At 43.6% G+C, this 16224-nt stretch overlaps 1 protein-coding gene across 1 annotated transcript in view; it reads right to left on the bottom strand.

The window, feature by feature from the left end:
* The window catches only part of LOC308302012 (neuronal acetylcholine receptor subunit alpha-7-like), a gene marked incomplete at both ends in the record, with an annotated part of 88568 nt that overhangs the window by 25301 nt on the left and 47043 nt on the right, over window positions 1-16224 (bottom strand). Inside the window, one exon of the mRNA XM_080746167.1 lies at window positions 14550-14659. Within this exon, the coding sequence (XP_080602293.1) occupies window positions 14550-14659 (110 nt within the window). The remainder of the gene's footprint in view (window positions 1-14549; window positions 14660-16224) is intronic.

Raw genomic sequence — 16224 nt, 5'->3', positions numbered from 1 at the left:
GTGTGTGTGTGTGTGTGTGTGTGTGTGTGTGTGTGTGTGTGTGTGTGTGTGTGTGTGTGTGTGTGTGTGTGTGTGTGTGTGTGTGTGTGTGTGTGTGTGGCTGTGTGTGTGTGTGTGGCTGTGTGGACACTTGTGTGTGTGCGTGTGCGCTCACACACTTTCACAAACGCACGCGCAGAGTGAGTGAGTGAGTGATCGGAGTCAGTAGAGCTTGGTTGTGGAAACCACACCATACAGATGATGCACATGCTGAAATGGTAATGACAGCACATGGAAGTACACTTGATTTATCTTGTCATACACAAAGTTTGTGGAGCTAGTATATATATAATTTAATAATCAGCGCTCACTTTCAACTATTATTAGACCTGATTCTTTTGACACGTTGGTTTAATAAAAGATGGTCGTTGTCAAGAGGTCACAAAGGTGAAAATGTCATTAAGTATTAGCAGAAAGAACGGGGTGATTGGGTGAACATTGGCAGAGAGGAAAGTGTCAGGAACAACACCATTAAAAGTAAGACAACCTGTATACTGCATGCATTCTCATCTATATGGCTGAAACTAGGTCCACATGACGTGTGTTTACTCTTATGTGTTTGCATGCACACTCATACCGTATACCAACCTCAGGCACAGTTCAGAATTTAGAGAGTAAAAACTTTAGGCCAGTCAATCTAAGCTAAAAAAGGGCCTGACCCAAAAGAAATTGCAATAGTAATGGTTCAAGGTTTTTTATGATCCTTAGGGTCATCCAAATAACATATTAAAAGTTGTGAATTATATATTTAGTGGATCAAGGTGAATTCAGGGGGTTCAAGTTTAGTTCCATTCACTTACTATACAGGAAAAAAAGACCCCCAAAAAAATCTTATTTAAGTAGCATGTGAGGGGTCTAACTAGGGGTTTTTCATGATTCTGAATCCATTGCAAGCATTTGTTTTGCACGAAAAACATTCCTTGGGCTAGAAACGGAAACTACAAAACTATGGATTAGTGATGAGTCATCACTTTTCTGGGGCCAGCTCCGTTTTGTGGTGTCCGCTTTTAACCTGACGAATGTTTTTTGTGTAAAACAAATGCTTGCAATGGATTTCCTGTATAGTAAGTGAATGGACTCAAACATGAACCCCCTGAATTTACCTTGATCCACTAAATATATAATTCACAATTTTTAATTATTATTTGGATGACCCTAAGGATCATAAAAAACCTTGAACCATTACTATTGCAATTTCTTTTGGGTCAAATCTTAGATTGACTAGCCTACATCAGTGTTGTGAAAGGTGCATCATCTGCACACCTTCATCACATCTTGTCTCTTTGCTGTTCTTTTCTGCTCTCCTCTGGTGTCTCTCTCATGTTCTATTCCTTTCTCCTCTTGTAACGGCCTGCTCCTCAGCCTATAGGTATGCTCTGTTATACTAGGTAGTGTAATTCTGTCTGTTCCCAACATGTTGTGAATCTTCCATTGTTGTTCTTGTGTTTTCCTGTCTGCCCTTGTAGCTGTCTCGTCTCACCACTCTGTCTAGTAGAGTTCACCTGTGTCTAGTCATTGTCTGTCTATCCCCTGTGTGTTCAGTTTGATGTCAGTTTGTCATCTCAGAGTAAATGGATGTTAACAACATGGTAACCTTGTTTATAAAAGGGAATCACACTGGTTCTATGGTGCATTTATATAGCGCCTTTATCCAAGGCACTTTACAGAGATTGTGCATTACATTCATCCATTCACACACACTCATACACCGATGGCTGAGGAAACCATGCAAGGCACCAAACACCACATCGGGAGCAATTAGGGGTTCGGAGTCTTGCTCAAGGACACTTCCACAGTAACTCTGGGGGAGGCCGGGATCGAACTGGGAACCTTCTGGTTTCCAAGCGGCCACTCTAGCCCTGAGCCACTGCCGTTCGAGTTGGTTGCATTCAATTCAGTGGACAGTAATAGTGTTAATTCCACAAGGAACCGTGTGGGGCATGCATTACCAACTCTTGCATCGTTCCTGACTTATTTAATATTTAGAAAATTGAATAAATTATAATGAAAACTAGACTGCACTCTGTCGAGGTGCCAACTTGCACCTTTTGTTCTCTAGTCCACATCACTGATGACATCATCAATGACATCACTGATTATGTCATATAATGACTCTTCCGAGGTGCCAACTTGCCGCAGAGGACGCGACGACAAAACAATGACAAAACTATGACAACTTGCCACAGAGGACGCGAAGACAAAACTGAAAACAGTACTCGCGCCTTGCTTCACCGGCTGGTGCAAGTAATAATGTATACATACTGTATGCACACATGAATGCTCACTCACATGCATCCCCCCCCACACACAAACACACAAGCCACTCTCTGCAGGTCCTATAGTTAGTTGTAAATGGCCATTAGGACATCTGACAGCTCTATTCAATGCATTCATTGCACATCAGCAGCCTCTTAACTGCTCTCCCATTCTCCTATAAGGCCCTTTCTATTGTACGTCTACGTGCATATGCCCATGAATACACTGGCACACAATCCCATCATCCATAGGACACCCAGAGAGATAACCTCAAGGCATCCTCGTTGAAACCCAACAAAAGGACATGGTTGGCCACAGAGGATTTGTTGATCGGCCCATTTTCTCTGTCACTCCCTTTTCTTCAGCGTGAGCAATTTACCTTTTCGCGGGGGCCTTTAGTGTTGTTGTTTATTTCCCTTAGGTGTGTTGGGATCAACGTGTGGTTGGCATGTTGCAGGGAGGAGATAAGGGTTGGTTAAGGCTGGGTCATAAATTGAATTATTCAGGGCTTGGCTTTATGCTAGCTTCTGTACGAGGGGCACTCTCCCACACTCTACCCTTGTACATGTCACAAAAGACTTATCTTGCTGTGCGTGCGTGCGTGTGTGCGTGTACTAGGGACGGGAGTCGGGACGATATAAAAATGTTATATCATGATTATTGCGACAAAAGAAAAGAAAAGATTTACGATATTATCGCGATAATCAAAATCCATTATCGCGGGGCGGAACATTTGCCAAAAAAATAGGAAAATAATTAAAATAAAATGTCGGCCTTCGTTCCATTTTGGGGGCTGGGCGGCCAACAAAGTAAATCGTCACTGTCGGTGCAGAAACCTCATATCTCCAAGTTTCAAATTTGTAATTTTTTTTTGCAAAGCAAAGCCCTGCTTCATCATACAAGGCCGTCGCACAAAAGCAGTGAAAACAGCAGATCTACAAGCACACAACACCTCGCGGTGCGAGGCGTTGTGTGCTTGTAGATCGGCTGTTTTCACTGGTTTAAATCATTTTTAAAATGATAAATACAAAACAAACGGTTTCCACCCGACAACAATGAAATATAACTCATGTAATTGGCCCACTGGCGCAATGAGGGCCTCTCCAACTCTTTTTCCTGGGCTGAATCAGAGGCCCAGCATGTCCCTGCTACAAGCTCACAGCTCTGTTTTTTTCTTTTTTTCTTTTTTGCTATTTTTTGGCAAAGACATTTGATAAAGTGTAAAAAAACGGTATCAAGTACGTATATTATAAGTACCTTTTACCAATAGAGGGTTTAAATGGTGATATGCAGCTCAGCAAATAAAAAGGTGAATTTATGCCAACATCATGACATAATATAAATGTACTGTATGTGTATACTGCTTTGATACCTACAAAAACACACACTTGCGCAGGCAATAGTACACAATACACATTCCATAGACATGCATATGACTGGACAGGTGATAGCCCTGGGAGAAGGCAAACAAAGAAGTCAAAGGGCTTGTACAACACACATGCACACGTGTGTGTGTGTGTTGACACACACACACACAGAGTGAGGAGAGGGAGCATAGCATGGTAGTCGGGAGCGTTAGGGAGATGACAGGTAATTTCGTGCTAATTACCGGTAGTCTAAAAGCGCCAAATTTTGCACAGATGTAGCCCAGGGCATGCTCTAATGATTTAGCTGGGGCGCCCGAGTCTGCGACATTCGGGGTCGCCACAGCGGCCAAATCAAATTGGGCTCAATTACAGGAGGAAAATACCCAGAAAAACACTTTTTTCTGGGTATGCCAGGCCCGATAGTCCCGAGATTATTTCAATGTCTTTCCCTGCCAGGCCCGATAGTCCCGAGAATTTCCCGTTTTTGAAAAAATAAAATAAAATCAAAAAAAAATGTAGTAGGCATGATAGCAATCGCGAAATTGCATGTTTAACCCCCATAGCAACCCCATCTTTCAAACATGGCAGCCATCTTTGTTTACATTTTAGGAAAACATAATGGCTGCTATCTCATGAATGCCTGAACGGATTTCCATTCAGATTTTTTTGTTTGAAAGCTGTGAGCAATGTGGACACACGTGGTGCATTATCTAGGCATGGGTGTGCATGATCCGTGCACTATGAATTACATGGAAGTCTATGGAGACGGGGGCATATGAGAGTACAAAGGTATTGTTAAATGGCAGGGTATGTGTTAAGTAGGATGTGAGGGGCCATTTATAGCCCAAGGAATGATTTTTTTGTGCAAAACAAATGCTTGCAATGGATTCAGCATCATGACAAACCCCTAGTTAGACCCCTCACATCCTACTTAAATACCCAGAAAAAAGAATCTGGGTATTTTCCTCCTGTATAGAAAGTCAATGGGAGCCCAACTTGATTTGGCCGCTGTGGCGACACCGAAGGTCGCCGACTCGGGCGCCCTAGCTAAATCATTAGAGCATGACCTGGGCTACATCTGTGCAAAATTTGGCACTTTTAGACTGATTAGCGCGAAATATCCCTAACGCCCCCGACTAAGGTAGATGCGGGGGGCTGTGGTGAGGGGGCACGGAGACTGGCTGGCAGAGAGGAGGCAGAGGGACAATGGAGGTAGTGACAGGTCTCTGTGCCAAGGGACGTGAGTCATGAATGCTGTCCTCTCCCCTCACTCAACACTTAGACTGTAGAACTGATGTCTTAATCCACACACACACACGCACGCAAGCACTCACGCACTCACGCACACACACACACACACCCTGCACCATCTTCGGTCAGCATAGGAGGAAGTTACAAAACACTAACAATCTAAAAGCCGGGCTGTATAGCTACTACTAAGTCTGCTTTTTGTGCCAATTCAGTCCTCTGACTCTGACCCAATGAAGCTCTGCCCATCTTCATCTCCATCCTTCAACAGCCCATCCCTCACTGAAGCTTTTGTTTTCCCTAAAGCTCTTTCTCCCGTCTTACCATTAATCAATCTTCTAACTTATCCAAAGCTAACCCAAAATACCATGCCTGACTTCCTTCTCTCCTCTCCTCTATCTTCACTATAACAGGTTCCTGGAACTGGTGTCCAACTACCTGACCTCTAGCTTCCATATTCTCATGATCTTCTAATCTAGACCGTTGGCCCCAATCTACTCCAGTTCATTACCTCCATCATCAACACGTCCAGGTGTGTCGCACCAAATTCTGGGCCCTGGGTACAAGGATTCATTTTTGTGCTTTAATTAACTATTGAAAAATAGCAAATAATATACAATATATGATTCACATGCATGGGTGAATGGTTAGAGTGCTGGACTCTGGTTCTTTAAATGAGTGAGTCTATCCACTGTTTCCAGCGTGAGATTCCCAGAACTCCATTCAGAATGGAGCGAAGTTGGAAGGCTGGCCATGGGAGACTCCCCATGCATGCCACCATCTTAAACATTATCTGTCTCCGACTATATTTATTCCGCTAATTAGTAGTCCATTTGGGTTTTATGGGCAACTCAGTGTCTGTGCCATCATGACACGTCCCCGCCCGCTGACAGAATCTGGATGTCCTTCACGTGCACTGATCGATCGCTTGTTAAATGAGACCATTGACTTTTCCGTCTAATGAGAGAGTAGGTCACTGTCTTACACAGCTATGTCACATATATACGCACACACGCACGCACGCACGCACGCACGCACGCACGCACGCACACAGTCACACACACATTCCAGACTAGCTGGAGCCAAAACAACATTTATACAAGGTTTGGTCTCCTCAGTGGAACGAGAGGGCATCATCATAAATGTCTTGTCAAAGACAAGTGCATTGGTCCAACATTATGTCAACTTCCATTTAAAGTTCATTTTTGGAGGAAACATCAGTCAGTGCGTACACACGCGCACGCGCGCGCGCACACACACACACACACACACACACACACACACACACACACACACACACACACACACATTAAAGGTGGTTTGAGCGATCTGATTTTAATCTGTCTATAATGAGTCTAATTGCGACCGTCAGGTCGCACTTACTATCAAAACCACCACAAAGTGTAAGTAACTCCGTCCGTCCGTCCGTCCGTCCCTCCGTCTGTCTGTCACACCTCACACGTCACACTCTTGCCCTGCTCATATCTCCGCAACCGTTGCCCCGATCCATGCCCAGGTACCCCCAGGTCCCTGGGGGACCCCCAGATGTAAAAAATGACCAAATGTGCAAAAATGACCAAATGACCACCCCAACGGGGCTGCTCACGGGGAATTCCCGGGGACCACCGACTCCTGGTGCTCCAGAACGGATGCAAAAGTGGTGGCGCCCCCAGTGGAGGACCCCCTCCACTGCAGCTCACATAAAATGCCGTAACTCGGGCTAGGAGCGTCCGGGAGAGCCGGGGCCGGTACCTATTCGTCCGTCAAGGCAACGCGGAGACCCCACCCCTCATTTCTCACATGCCCCTCTTCTAGCGCCACCATGAGGCCGATTCTTGCAAAACACATTTTTGGACACTGCTCCTACACATTTTGCCCTAAAATCACACAAATCGGTACACACTATGTCTACACGTCCCCCTACACTCAGGAACCAATGCCACTTACAGCCCTCTTTGTGTATACATGTCACCTGACGGTCGCTTATCTCCCGATTAGGGAGTCTTACTGGTGAGTATAATGAGTCAATGTGATTTGTACATGGTTACACAGTGATCTGATTAGGCTATACACAAGACTTATGCTAAAACAGGGTGAGTTAATCGAACAAATCTAACCATGTATATACAGTTATGCATCACTCTGATGCAGCATTGTAAATAAAAACAATGAACACTGTCATTTGTTACTATCATCTGAATGTTGTTCAAATCATTTACTCACGGGAAAGCCTTTAATCGTCTCCAAGAACTATAGGACAAAATGCTGGATAATACAAGTAGAACGACTAATCCCTCACAATTGATTTGTTTAATTGTTTTTCATTTACCGCATTCCATATTGAGATGGCCCTCTCATACGTACGCGTCTAAACATCATTAACTTCATATTAGTCACGATGGCTGCACATGAAAGAATGTACAGCGGTTTCCCTCTGCTCAGGAGCATGCTAATAAGACTGAATGCCTCTGCTATTCAACACAGCTAGGCTAGCGTGTTATTGGCTGTGCCCTACTGGCCCACTGTGTAATGGTGTGTGCTGTGCCATTAATGTGCAATACGTAAGTGTGTGTGTGTGTGTGTGTGTGCGTGTGCGTGTGCATGTAGCAGATCATGTGAGCATGTACACATTTATATGTGTTTGTCTGTGTGCAGGTATGCATCCATATCACAGTAATGTCAACACAGTATAATTGTGTGTGTGTGTGCATGTGTGTGTGTGTGTGTGTTAAGAGTTAAGATCTGTTTATTTGACAGGGACCGTGCTCATTAATGGACATGTCAGTTTTCACTTCAATGTAAATGAGCCAGAGTTAGCCCGCCGTGGGCTAATTTTCATCTGTAGTCCCTGGACCCCCATTGGTGGTGATCAACCCCCCCCAATCCAACCCTTGATGCTGAGTGCCAAGCAGGGAGGCATTGGGTCCCATTTTTATAGTCTTTGGTATGACCCGGCCGGGGAATTGAACCCCCGACCTCCCAGTCTCAGGGCGGACACTCTAACCACAAGGCCACTGAGCTGGTCGTGTGTGTGTGTGTGTCTGTGTGTGTGTGTGTGCGCGTGCGCGCACACCGTTTTCAACCTCCCCCAGGGTCCATCTAAAACCTTCTGGCTCGGCTGTAAATAGAGACACCACCCAACCCCACCCACCCCACGTTTGAGCAGCTATCAGCTGATTGCTGTAGCCTAATAGTCGCTTCTTTTGGGCTTGTTTTCATAGGACCCGGTTGCTTAACTCTCGGGCAACACTGCTGCCAAGCTCCACAAACATCAGCACAGCCTCCAGAGCATACATGGGCAACTGGCGGCCCCCGGGGGCCACATGCGGCCCCCATCTTCACTTAATGTGGCCCGCAGGAATACTGATGTATTATTGGTTTCAGCTGTTAAAATTCCGAACGTGCTAACATGACCAGCTGTAATTATTTCAGACTACTATTAGTATCTTGATGACTAGTAGCTTACTAGTCTGTTTTATGTCCAATGCATTTGTATTTAAGTTCATAAAGTAAGAATTAACATAAGTAACATAAGAACCTGCACATGCATATGGAATAAAAAATAAAATAAAAATAAAAAAACTTTTCAGGATTTGAATAAGAAAAAAGAAAAAATAGCAAATCTACAAGCTCAAAAAGCATTGCACTGCGACACTTTGAGCTTGTAGATCTGCTATTTTTGACTGTATATCTCTGCTGTCTGGCCGAAACGTCTTAACTCCAAAATGTTCATTTTCTGGAAAATGAGCTCAAGTTAGGAGGTTTTGACCGAAAGAGAGGGCCAATCGGGTGGAGTTAGCTGGTTTGGCAGAAAGTGTGGAGTTGGGAGGTTTTGTCCCAAGCACTTTTTACTACTTTCCATTGGTTCAATATTATTTTAACCAACACTCAGATGTAAAGGGTGTTCAATAGCCCTGATTTATGCAAAAAAAAAAAAAAAGAATCAAAAACCTCAAAAATAGTGTTAAGAAATTTTGGCCAGACAGTGACGAATGCATTGTGGCCCTCTGGAGTGTGTGAAAATATGACCTCTCCAGCATCAAAGCTGACCACCCCTGCTCCAGAGTGTCAGAGCAACACACTGGCACCATCCTGGATGTGCCCTCCCTTCCTTCCCCCCCATCAGCCCAACTGACGTCTAACTTCTTATTGTGTCACATCATGTCACATAGGCAGCAGTTAAAAAGAAGAGGAGGAGGAAAGAAAAAGCTCAGGGGTGTCAATTGGGTATGGCAGGGGTATGCAGCTGCCATACCCTGGGTCCAGGGGGGAGAATAAAAGTTACTTTTAAATATAAATCCATGAATGTCTCCTTGTCTATCTGTGCTAGTTATTATGTTGTTAAATTACAGTAAAATAACTAATGCAAATAAAACAAATGCAAAAATTTAACAAAATGGTCACTTTAACGAGGTATTATAATTATATTCTCCACACTTGTATTCTCCCCATCTTGACAAAATGGTATATTCCCAGGTTCCGCAGGTCAGCTTGTTAATTGTGGCACGTTTACTAACATGCCATATCCAGCCCTAGAAACGGGGGGAAAAATAGAATGTACTTCTTAAAATAAATGTATCATGCCTGTTGCTGAGGTATGGCAACATGACTGGTGTCTTGCACGCGCGCCTTCGCGCGTGCAAGACACCAGTCATGTTGCCATACCTTAGCTTTTTCCGAACTGACGCCACTGAAAAAGCTCACCATGAATAAGCTTCCTCATTCATGTGCTGGCATGATGTGAGCAGGCAACCCAGTAGACAGGAACAGGAACACAATGGAATACAACAGAGAGAGAGATTATAGCCAGACACAGACACAGCTGTGAGGCGAAGGAGGAGCGACATGTTGATCCTGGGAGCAGAACAGGAGACAGACTGACAGGTGGACGGATGATTTATAAAGAGGCATGAAGGACTGGAAGGATGAATTATATATGTCGCTGTTGTCGGGTGGAAACCTGTCAACACCGCTCGTTTTGTATTTGTCATTTTTAAAATGATTTAAACTAGTGGAAATAGCGATCTACAAGCACACACTAGTTTTGTGCAACAGTCTCAGATGGTGTAGCCGGGTTTTACTTTACGAAAAAACGTGGAGAAACTTGGAGACACGAGGTGTCTGCCCGACAGTGATGATCAATATATACCAGTAAGCGACCGGAACGCCGCATACACAAACTTTAGAAGGCAGTCGTAGCCAATCAGAAGGGAATATGGGCAATGGAACAGATCCATGTTGATGACATGACTTTAGAGATACTGTGTACCGCTTTGCGTGATTTTATGGCAGTGTCCAAAAATTTGTTTTGCAAAAATCGGCCTGATGGTGGCGCTAGTAGAGGGCCATGTGAGAAAGAGAGAAAGAAAGGGAAAGACAGAGACAGAGACAGAGAGAGAGAGAGTAAACAGGAAAACTGAGGTTTGACTGACATGATGTGAGAGGATGGAGTTGATGGGTAGAGGAGGAGATTTAGGGAGAGAGAGTTCCCTCACATTAGGGCGAGGGAACAAAGATTAAGATGGGTAATCCCTGCAAGGCTAAAAAAAGGAGCTTTTAAAATCTGAATTAATAGCCCAAAACCTTTGCTCTCCGTCTGTCCCCTTTCCTGTGTGTCTGTCCCCTTGCTCGTGTGTGTGTGTGTGTGTGTGTGTGTGTGTGTGTGTGTGTGTGTGTGTGTGTGTGTGTGTGTGTGTGTGTGTGTGTGTGTGTGTGTGTGTGTGTGTGTGTGTGTGTGTGTGTGTGTGTGTGTGTGTGTGTGTGTGTGTGTGTGTGTGTGTGTGTGTGTGTGTGCGTGCGTGCGTGCGTGCGTGCGTGCGTGCGTGCGTGCGTGCGTGCGTGCGTGCGTGCGTGCGTGCGTGCGTGCGTGCGTGCGTGCGTGCGTGCGTGCGTGCGTGCGTGCGTGCGTGCGTGCGTGCGTGCGTGCGTGCGTGCGTGCGTGCGTGCGTGCGTGCGTGCGTGCGTGCGTGCGCGCTCTCGTGCGTGCGTGCGTGTTTTGAGACACGCACGGCAAGATTCATTCAATATTCTTGCTTTACGCAGATTCATTTCAGTGAACTGTAAAACTCTCCTTTCATTATTTTTCTCTTTCTATTCTCTTCTTCCGTGAATAGCTTCCAGACGTGTCTATATGAATTGACCACCACTTTATTATGTTCTTCAAATACCACTTTCTCTTTGTGTGCAGAACATCATTCATATTCAGTCCCTTCCAATTCAAGTAGTTGTTTAGCCTGAGAAACACTGAACTATGACGAAAATAGCCGATCTACAAGTGTAGACAAAGAAAACTGGCCTAGATTTCCAGTTGACTACTATGACAGTGTCGCAGGGAGAAAATAGCCGATCTACAAGTGTAGACAAATAAAGCTGGCCTAGATTTCCAGTTGACTTGAGAAAGACTCGTGCAGAGCCGCGAAGAACGACAGGAGAGCACATGAGAACAAATCTGACCTGAATTCCAAAAAGCACTCTCACTGAGTGTAATTTAACATAATGTCTACCCGGAGTTTCATCTATGTTTAGTTTGTTGTGCTACGAAATGTGAATGAGAATGAAATATACGTTTTTGGGTAGAGGTGTTAGTAGATTTTGATAAAAGCTTATGTTTATACTCTGTTGTGCGATGATGTCGCTCATCTGTCACTCGTCGGTGGAGCAGCCGGATGGGTACCGCAAGGTTCCCTGTTTGATCCCATGTGTCCAGGGGCGTCACACCAAACACTGGGCCCTGGGTACAAGGATTCACTACGGGCCCCCCATGAATGTTAACTATTGAAAAATAGCAGATATACAAGCTCACAGCGCGGCACCGAGTGCCGCGCTGTGAGCTTGTAGATCTGCTATTTTTGAAAAAATCGTGAAAATGTGTGCAAGAAACCTATGTTTCCATGACAGAGGTGCGCAAACTTTTTTCATGTCAAGGACCCCCAAGATGATATTTGGCCACAGACCCCCATCTCAAAATATTTAGTTCCAGGGACCCCCCAGAACCAAAATTTGAGTTACAAATTTTCACTACTTTTCAAAAATAGCAGATCTACAAGCTCAGCAGCTCAGCAGCTCAGCACAGCGCGGCAGTGAGCTTGTATAGCTAAAGTTACTAGGGCCCCTCCACCTTGGGCCCTAGTAACTCAGTCCCAACAACCCCCCCCCCCCCCCCCTCCCTCCTTGTGACGCCCCTGCCCAAGTCTCCCCCAGAGTTATTGCTCAAACCAGCGTCAACATGAACTTCTCATGGTTGTGGGTGGCTGGCAACCGGTAAAAGAAATCCACAAGAAATGATTGATATGCATTGTTGTATTGCTGTTTGTTGTAACTGTACAGTATGTGCAGATTGTGGTATAAAATGTAAAAATTCGGATTGTGGTATAAAATGTAAAAATGAAGATTGTGGTATAAAATGTAAAAGTTCTGATTGTGGTATAACATGTAAAAACACATGTGTTTAGCAGCGAGGAACCTACATAACCTATGCAGATTATATTTAGAATCCTAACCTCTTCTCCCAGTGAGGTAAATGGAATGAGTTTGTCATCACACTAACAATCAGATCTATGTTCTGCAGCAGTGGATTAAATACAGTACATGTAAAAGGATTAGACTAGCATATTCAATTATTATTATTATTATTATTTTTCCTGAAGCAAGGCATGCTGGGAACATTCTGATTAGTTGTAGAGAATAAGGTGTAACAACATCAGAAAATGGACACAAAAAGGTCAGCAATACGACATTCATCACAATAAAAAAAAAACTCACTTAAAAACATTGCTGTCAGGAGAAGCCATTTGGCACGTCGGCGCCCAGAATTTATACAGTATATGTGCAACAAATCTGAGTTGTCAGTGAGTCTCTCTCTCTCTCTGTCTCTCTCTCTCTCACACACACACACACACGCGTGCGCACATGCAGAGAATGTTAGAGAGGCAGGGACTGCTATTTTTAAAAGGGCATTTTGGTGAAAATATCGAAAATAGACGAGCTCCAAGCTCACAACGCGTCGCGCTGCGACGCGTTGTGAGCTTGGAGGTCGGCTATTTTCAGTGCTTGATACCACACTAAACTAAGCATAATCAAGTGAATACTGGAGATGTGGCGTAACGGCATGGATTTCTACACAGAGAGGGCTATTCTTTCGACATAAGATGCTGCATTCAAGTTCAGGAGAGTTTGGACAAGGCAATTCTCTTCAGGTATGGCATGGGAAGAGGGCATTTGCATTTCTTTCATCATAGTAAAAACTGCATGGTCGGTCTGGAGAGGGCACTTTTTACAGACGGATAAAAGGGCAGGGACTCAAGAAGCCCCCTTTGATGTCTATGTGTGCACGTGCCTGCGCACACACGCACACAAACTCAAAGATGCAAACATATGCATGCACACACATTTTCTCTCCCCTCAAGTTTGGAGTATGGTAACATAGAATAGAAGCATCATTACTTAAAAGCACACGCACACACGCACGCACGCACGCGCACGCGCGCACACGCACACACACACACGCACGCGCACGCGCGCACACGCACACGCACACGCACACGCACGCGCACACGCACGCACGCACACACACACACACACACACACACACACACACACACACACACACACTGTTGATTTAAATTTCAGCCTGTTGAACCTGTCATTCAGGTCACACAGGCTTTGGAACCAGGGGGTTTAACATCCAATGTTTTAGGCTTTGTGTCATCTTAGCTTTTGTCTCTTCCTACAGAGCTGCTGTTCTAAAATACAGCCCTGATGGAATTTTATACGTTGGCTTCAACGTGTTGTAAATTCAACGTGTTGTAAATACTGTAAATCCATCATTGTTGACCACAGAGTCTTTGGCTAGGATATATACAGTACAGTATAATATATTCACAGATGCATCTTGTTATTTCTTCAACTTTTTATGGGGATGTGGGGCTTCGGAAACTTTTCTTTGATTAATTTGGCCTGGCTTAAGTTTTCAACGGGCTGTTGCGGTTCGACAAGCTCTTCTGGGTGGCAATGAGAAGTGTCTTCTCATTCTTCATGTTGGTTATATTTCCCACAGTGTGAGCGATTGTTGTCACCCCGCTTGCTTTTGTCCGTAACCTCACGGAAAGCCTGGTTTTCGTTCCGAATTGTCCAGTGTGACCGCTTTCTAGGGCTGTCACAATTATTACATAATCATCTAATCACAATTATTTGACATAATCACAATTATTTTGTGATAATCGTCATAATCGTTTACATGTTGAAATGTTTATACATGTTCAAACATTTAAAAAATTGTGGAAATAGATCTACAAGCTCACAACGCATCGCATTGTGACGTGTTGTGAGCTTGTAGATCGGCTATCTCCACTATCAATGTTCTTTTTAAAGTGTAAAGTTGTCAAATATGTCCTTCATTTCTTTGCATATTTAGGTTATGTGTCATATCTGCCATGTGCAAATTCAAAGCCTACAAGCCAAACAGAAACGTAATTGTCAACGACAAAAACATAATTAAATCGTTAATTGCAATTATTTGAGTGACAATTAATCATCATGTAAAATGTCATAATCGTGACAGCCCTAACGCTCTCCATAACTGGTGATTTGCACGAAGGATGTTGGAAGTATAGTGAACCACTCAGAGCGTTGCATTCTTACCTGTTGTAAAGAAGGATGTCGGGGGTCCAGATCTGGTCTGAGGGGAATCGTAGGTTCTGGACACCAGGGTAGTTGTCTGGGTTCCAGCTCAGGTAGACATCAGTCCAGTACTGAAGAAGGGGAGAATTTATTTTTATTACAAAACATGTAAAACATACATTATAACTAACAAAGGAACAACAATGATTGTCAAATTACTTCTGTTCAGCATACACATTGTAACTCCTGTGTTAAGCTGAGTCAATGGCCACTGATTGTTTTCTAACCCTGGTGGGCATGTTACTAAAATGCAAGCTGTGTTTAAATGTTTAATTCCCTCAGGAGCGCCAACAACCTTGAACACCTTGTGTCAAGCTTTATATATATATATATATATATATATATATATATATATATATATATATATATATATATATATATATAATGACAAATGACAAATTGGACGAGACAAAACAGAGACAAATTGGTCAGAAAATAAAAAAGTAAATAAATAAATAAAAAGTAAATAGATCCATAAAATATAAAATGTCAGATTTCCTGGTTATGTTTATAAGAAATTATTTCACCATTCAGCTCAGAGATATTAATCAAAGAGAAAGCAAAAGCTCTGTAACCAACTGTCTACTTACTGTAGGATGTCTCTGTACTAATACAGAAAGATAGTTAGTGCTCCTAGTGGGTTTAACATTTTAAATAGCATATACTGTAAAATAAAATAGAAGACAGGACCATAATGGACCTTTTTCAAGGAAGGCTAATCGGCAGCTGACGGTAATAACATTATGTACCAGCATGGACAAACCCATCAATCTAGCATGTCTGTACTGTTAGTGACATTCATGCTTTCACTTAATCTGAAAGACAGATGAAGAACTGAAACGTCATTAACTGAAGTACAGGTTGGTTCGGCACCAGGCAATGAATTAATCTACCTCTGACCGTTATGACATCATTCTAGATGACTGGCACGTAGACATGCCTCAAATTCCCTCTGTCTCTCTCTTCTTCTACATCTCTTGGCTGATGTATACTTATTTGCATCCTAGTGTTGCACACCACAAATTGTTCATCTATACAAGCTAAAAGCTGGTTATTTTCAGTGAGTGATGTGCCACCAAGTATGACTAAATCTGATTGCTTGGAATAGGCTCTCTACCCGTGCTCAAACGAGCATGACAGCACAAACGTGGCTTGGGCCAAGCTGGCTCTGCTCTGCCGAGACTCCCTTCACTTAATTGTATTGAGGATTAATTGGAACTGCCTTAAAGGAGCAGTTCACCCCCAAAATGACCTTTTTTCTATTCATTAGTCACACCACTGACCTTGTACCAGTGAACTGTGCCATCATGAAACTGTACCCTTTTCTAAGCAAACCCCTCCAGTTTGGCACTCGCCCTCCCCCTCAACTTCTAATAAAGTCTTTAATCAATCAATCAAACCATGGAGACTTGAGTTCAATATTCTTTTTTTTGTATTTGTCGCATTCCTAAAACAAAAAACAAAAAATGATTATAGTAAATTTACCCCCATTGAAATGCATGGGGTCAGAATCGATGGGGGTAAATTTAGGGTCAAGGGTGAAGTAAATCTACCCCCATTGATTCTCACACAAAAGCATTTGGGTCCCCATCCAGGGCCTTGTATTTGGGTCCCCATCCAGGCTAATCAATAGAAA

This window comes from Nannobrachium achirus (assembly GCF_963921795.1).
Source record: "Nannobrachium achirus genome assembly, chromosome: 17".
In the NCBI taxonomy this organism is placed as follows: Eukaryota; Metazoa; Chordata; class Actinopteri; order Myctophiformes; family Myctophidae; genus Nannobrachium; species Nannobrachium achirus.
The sequence above is the reverse complement of the archived record's forward strand: the minus strand, read 5'-3'. Positions and strand labels throughout refer to the sequence as shown.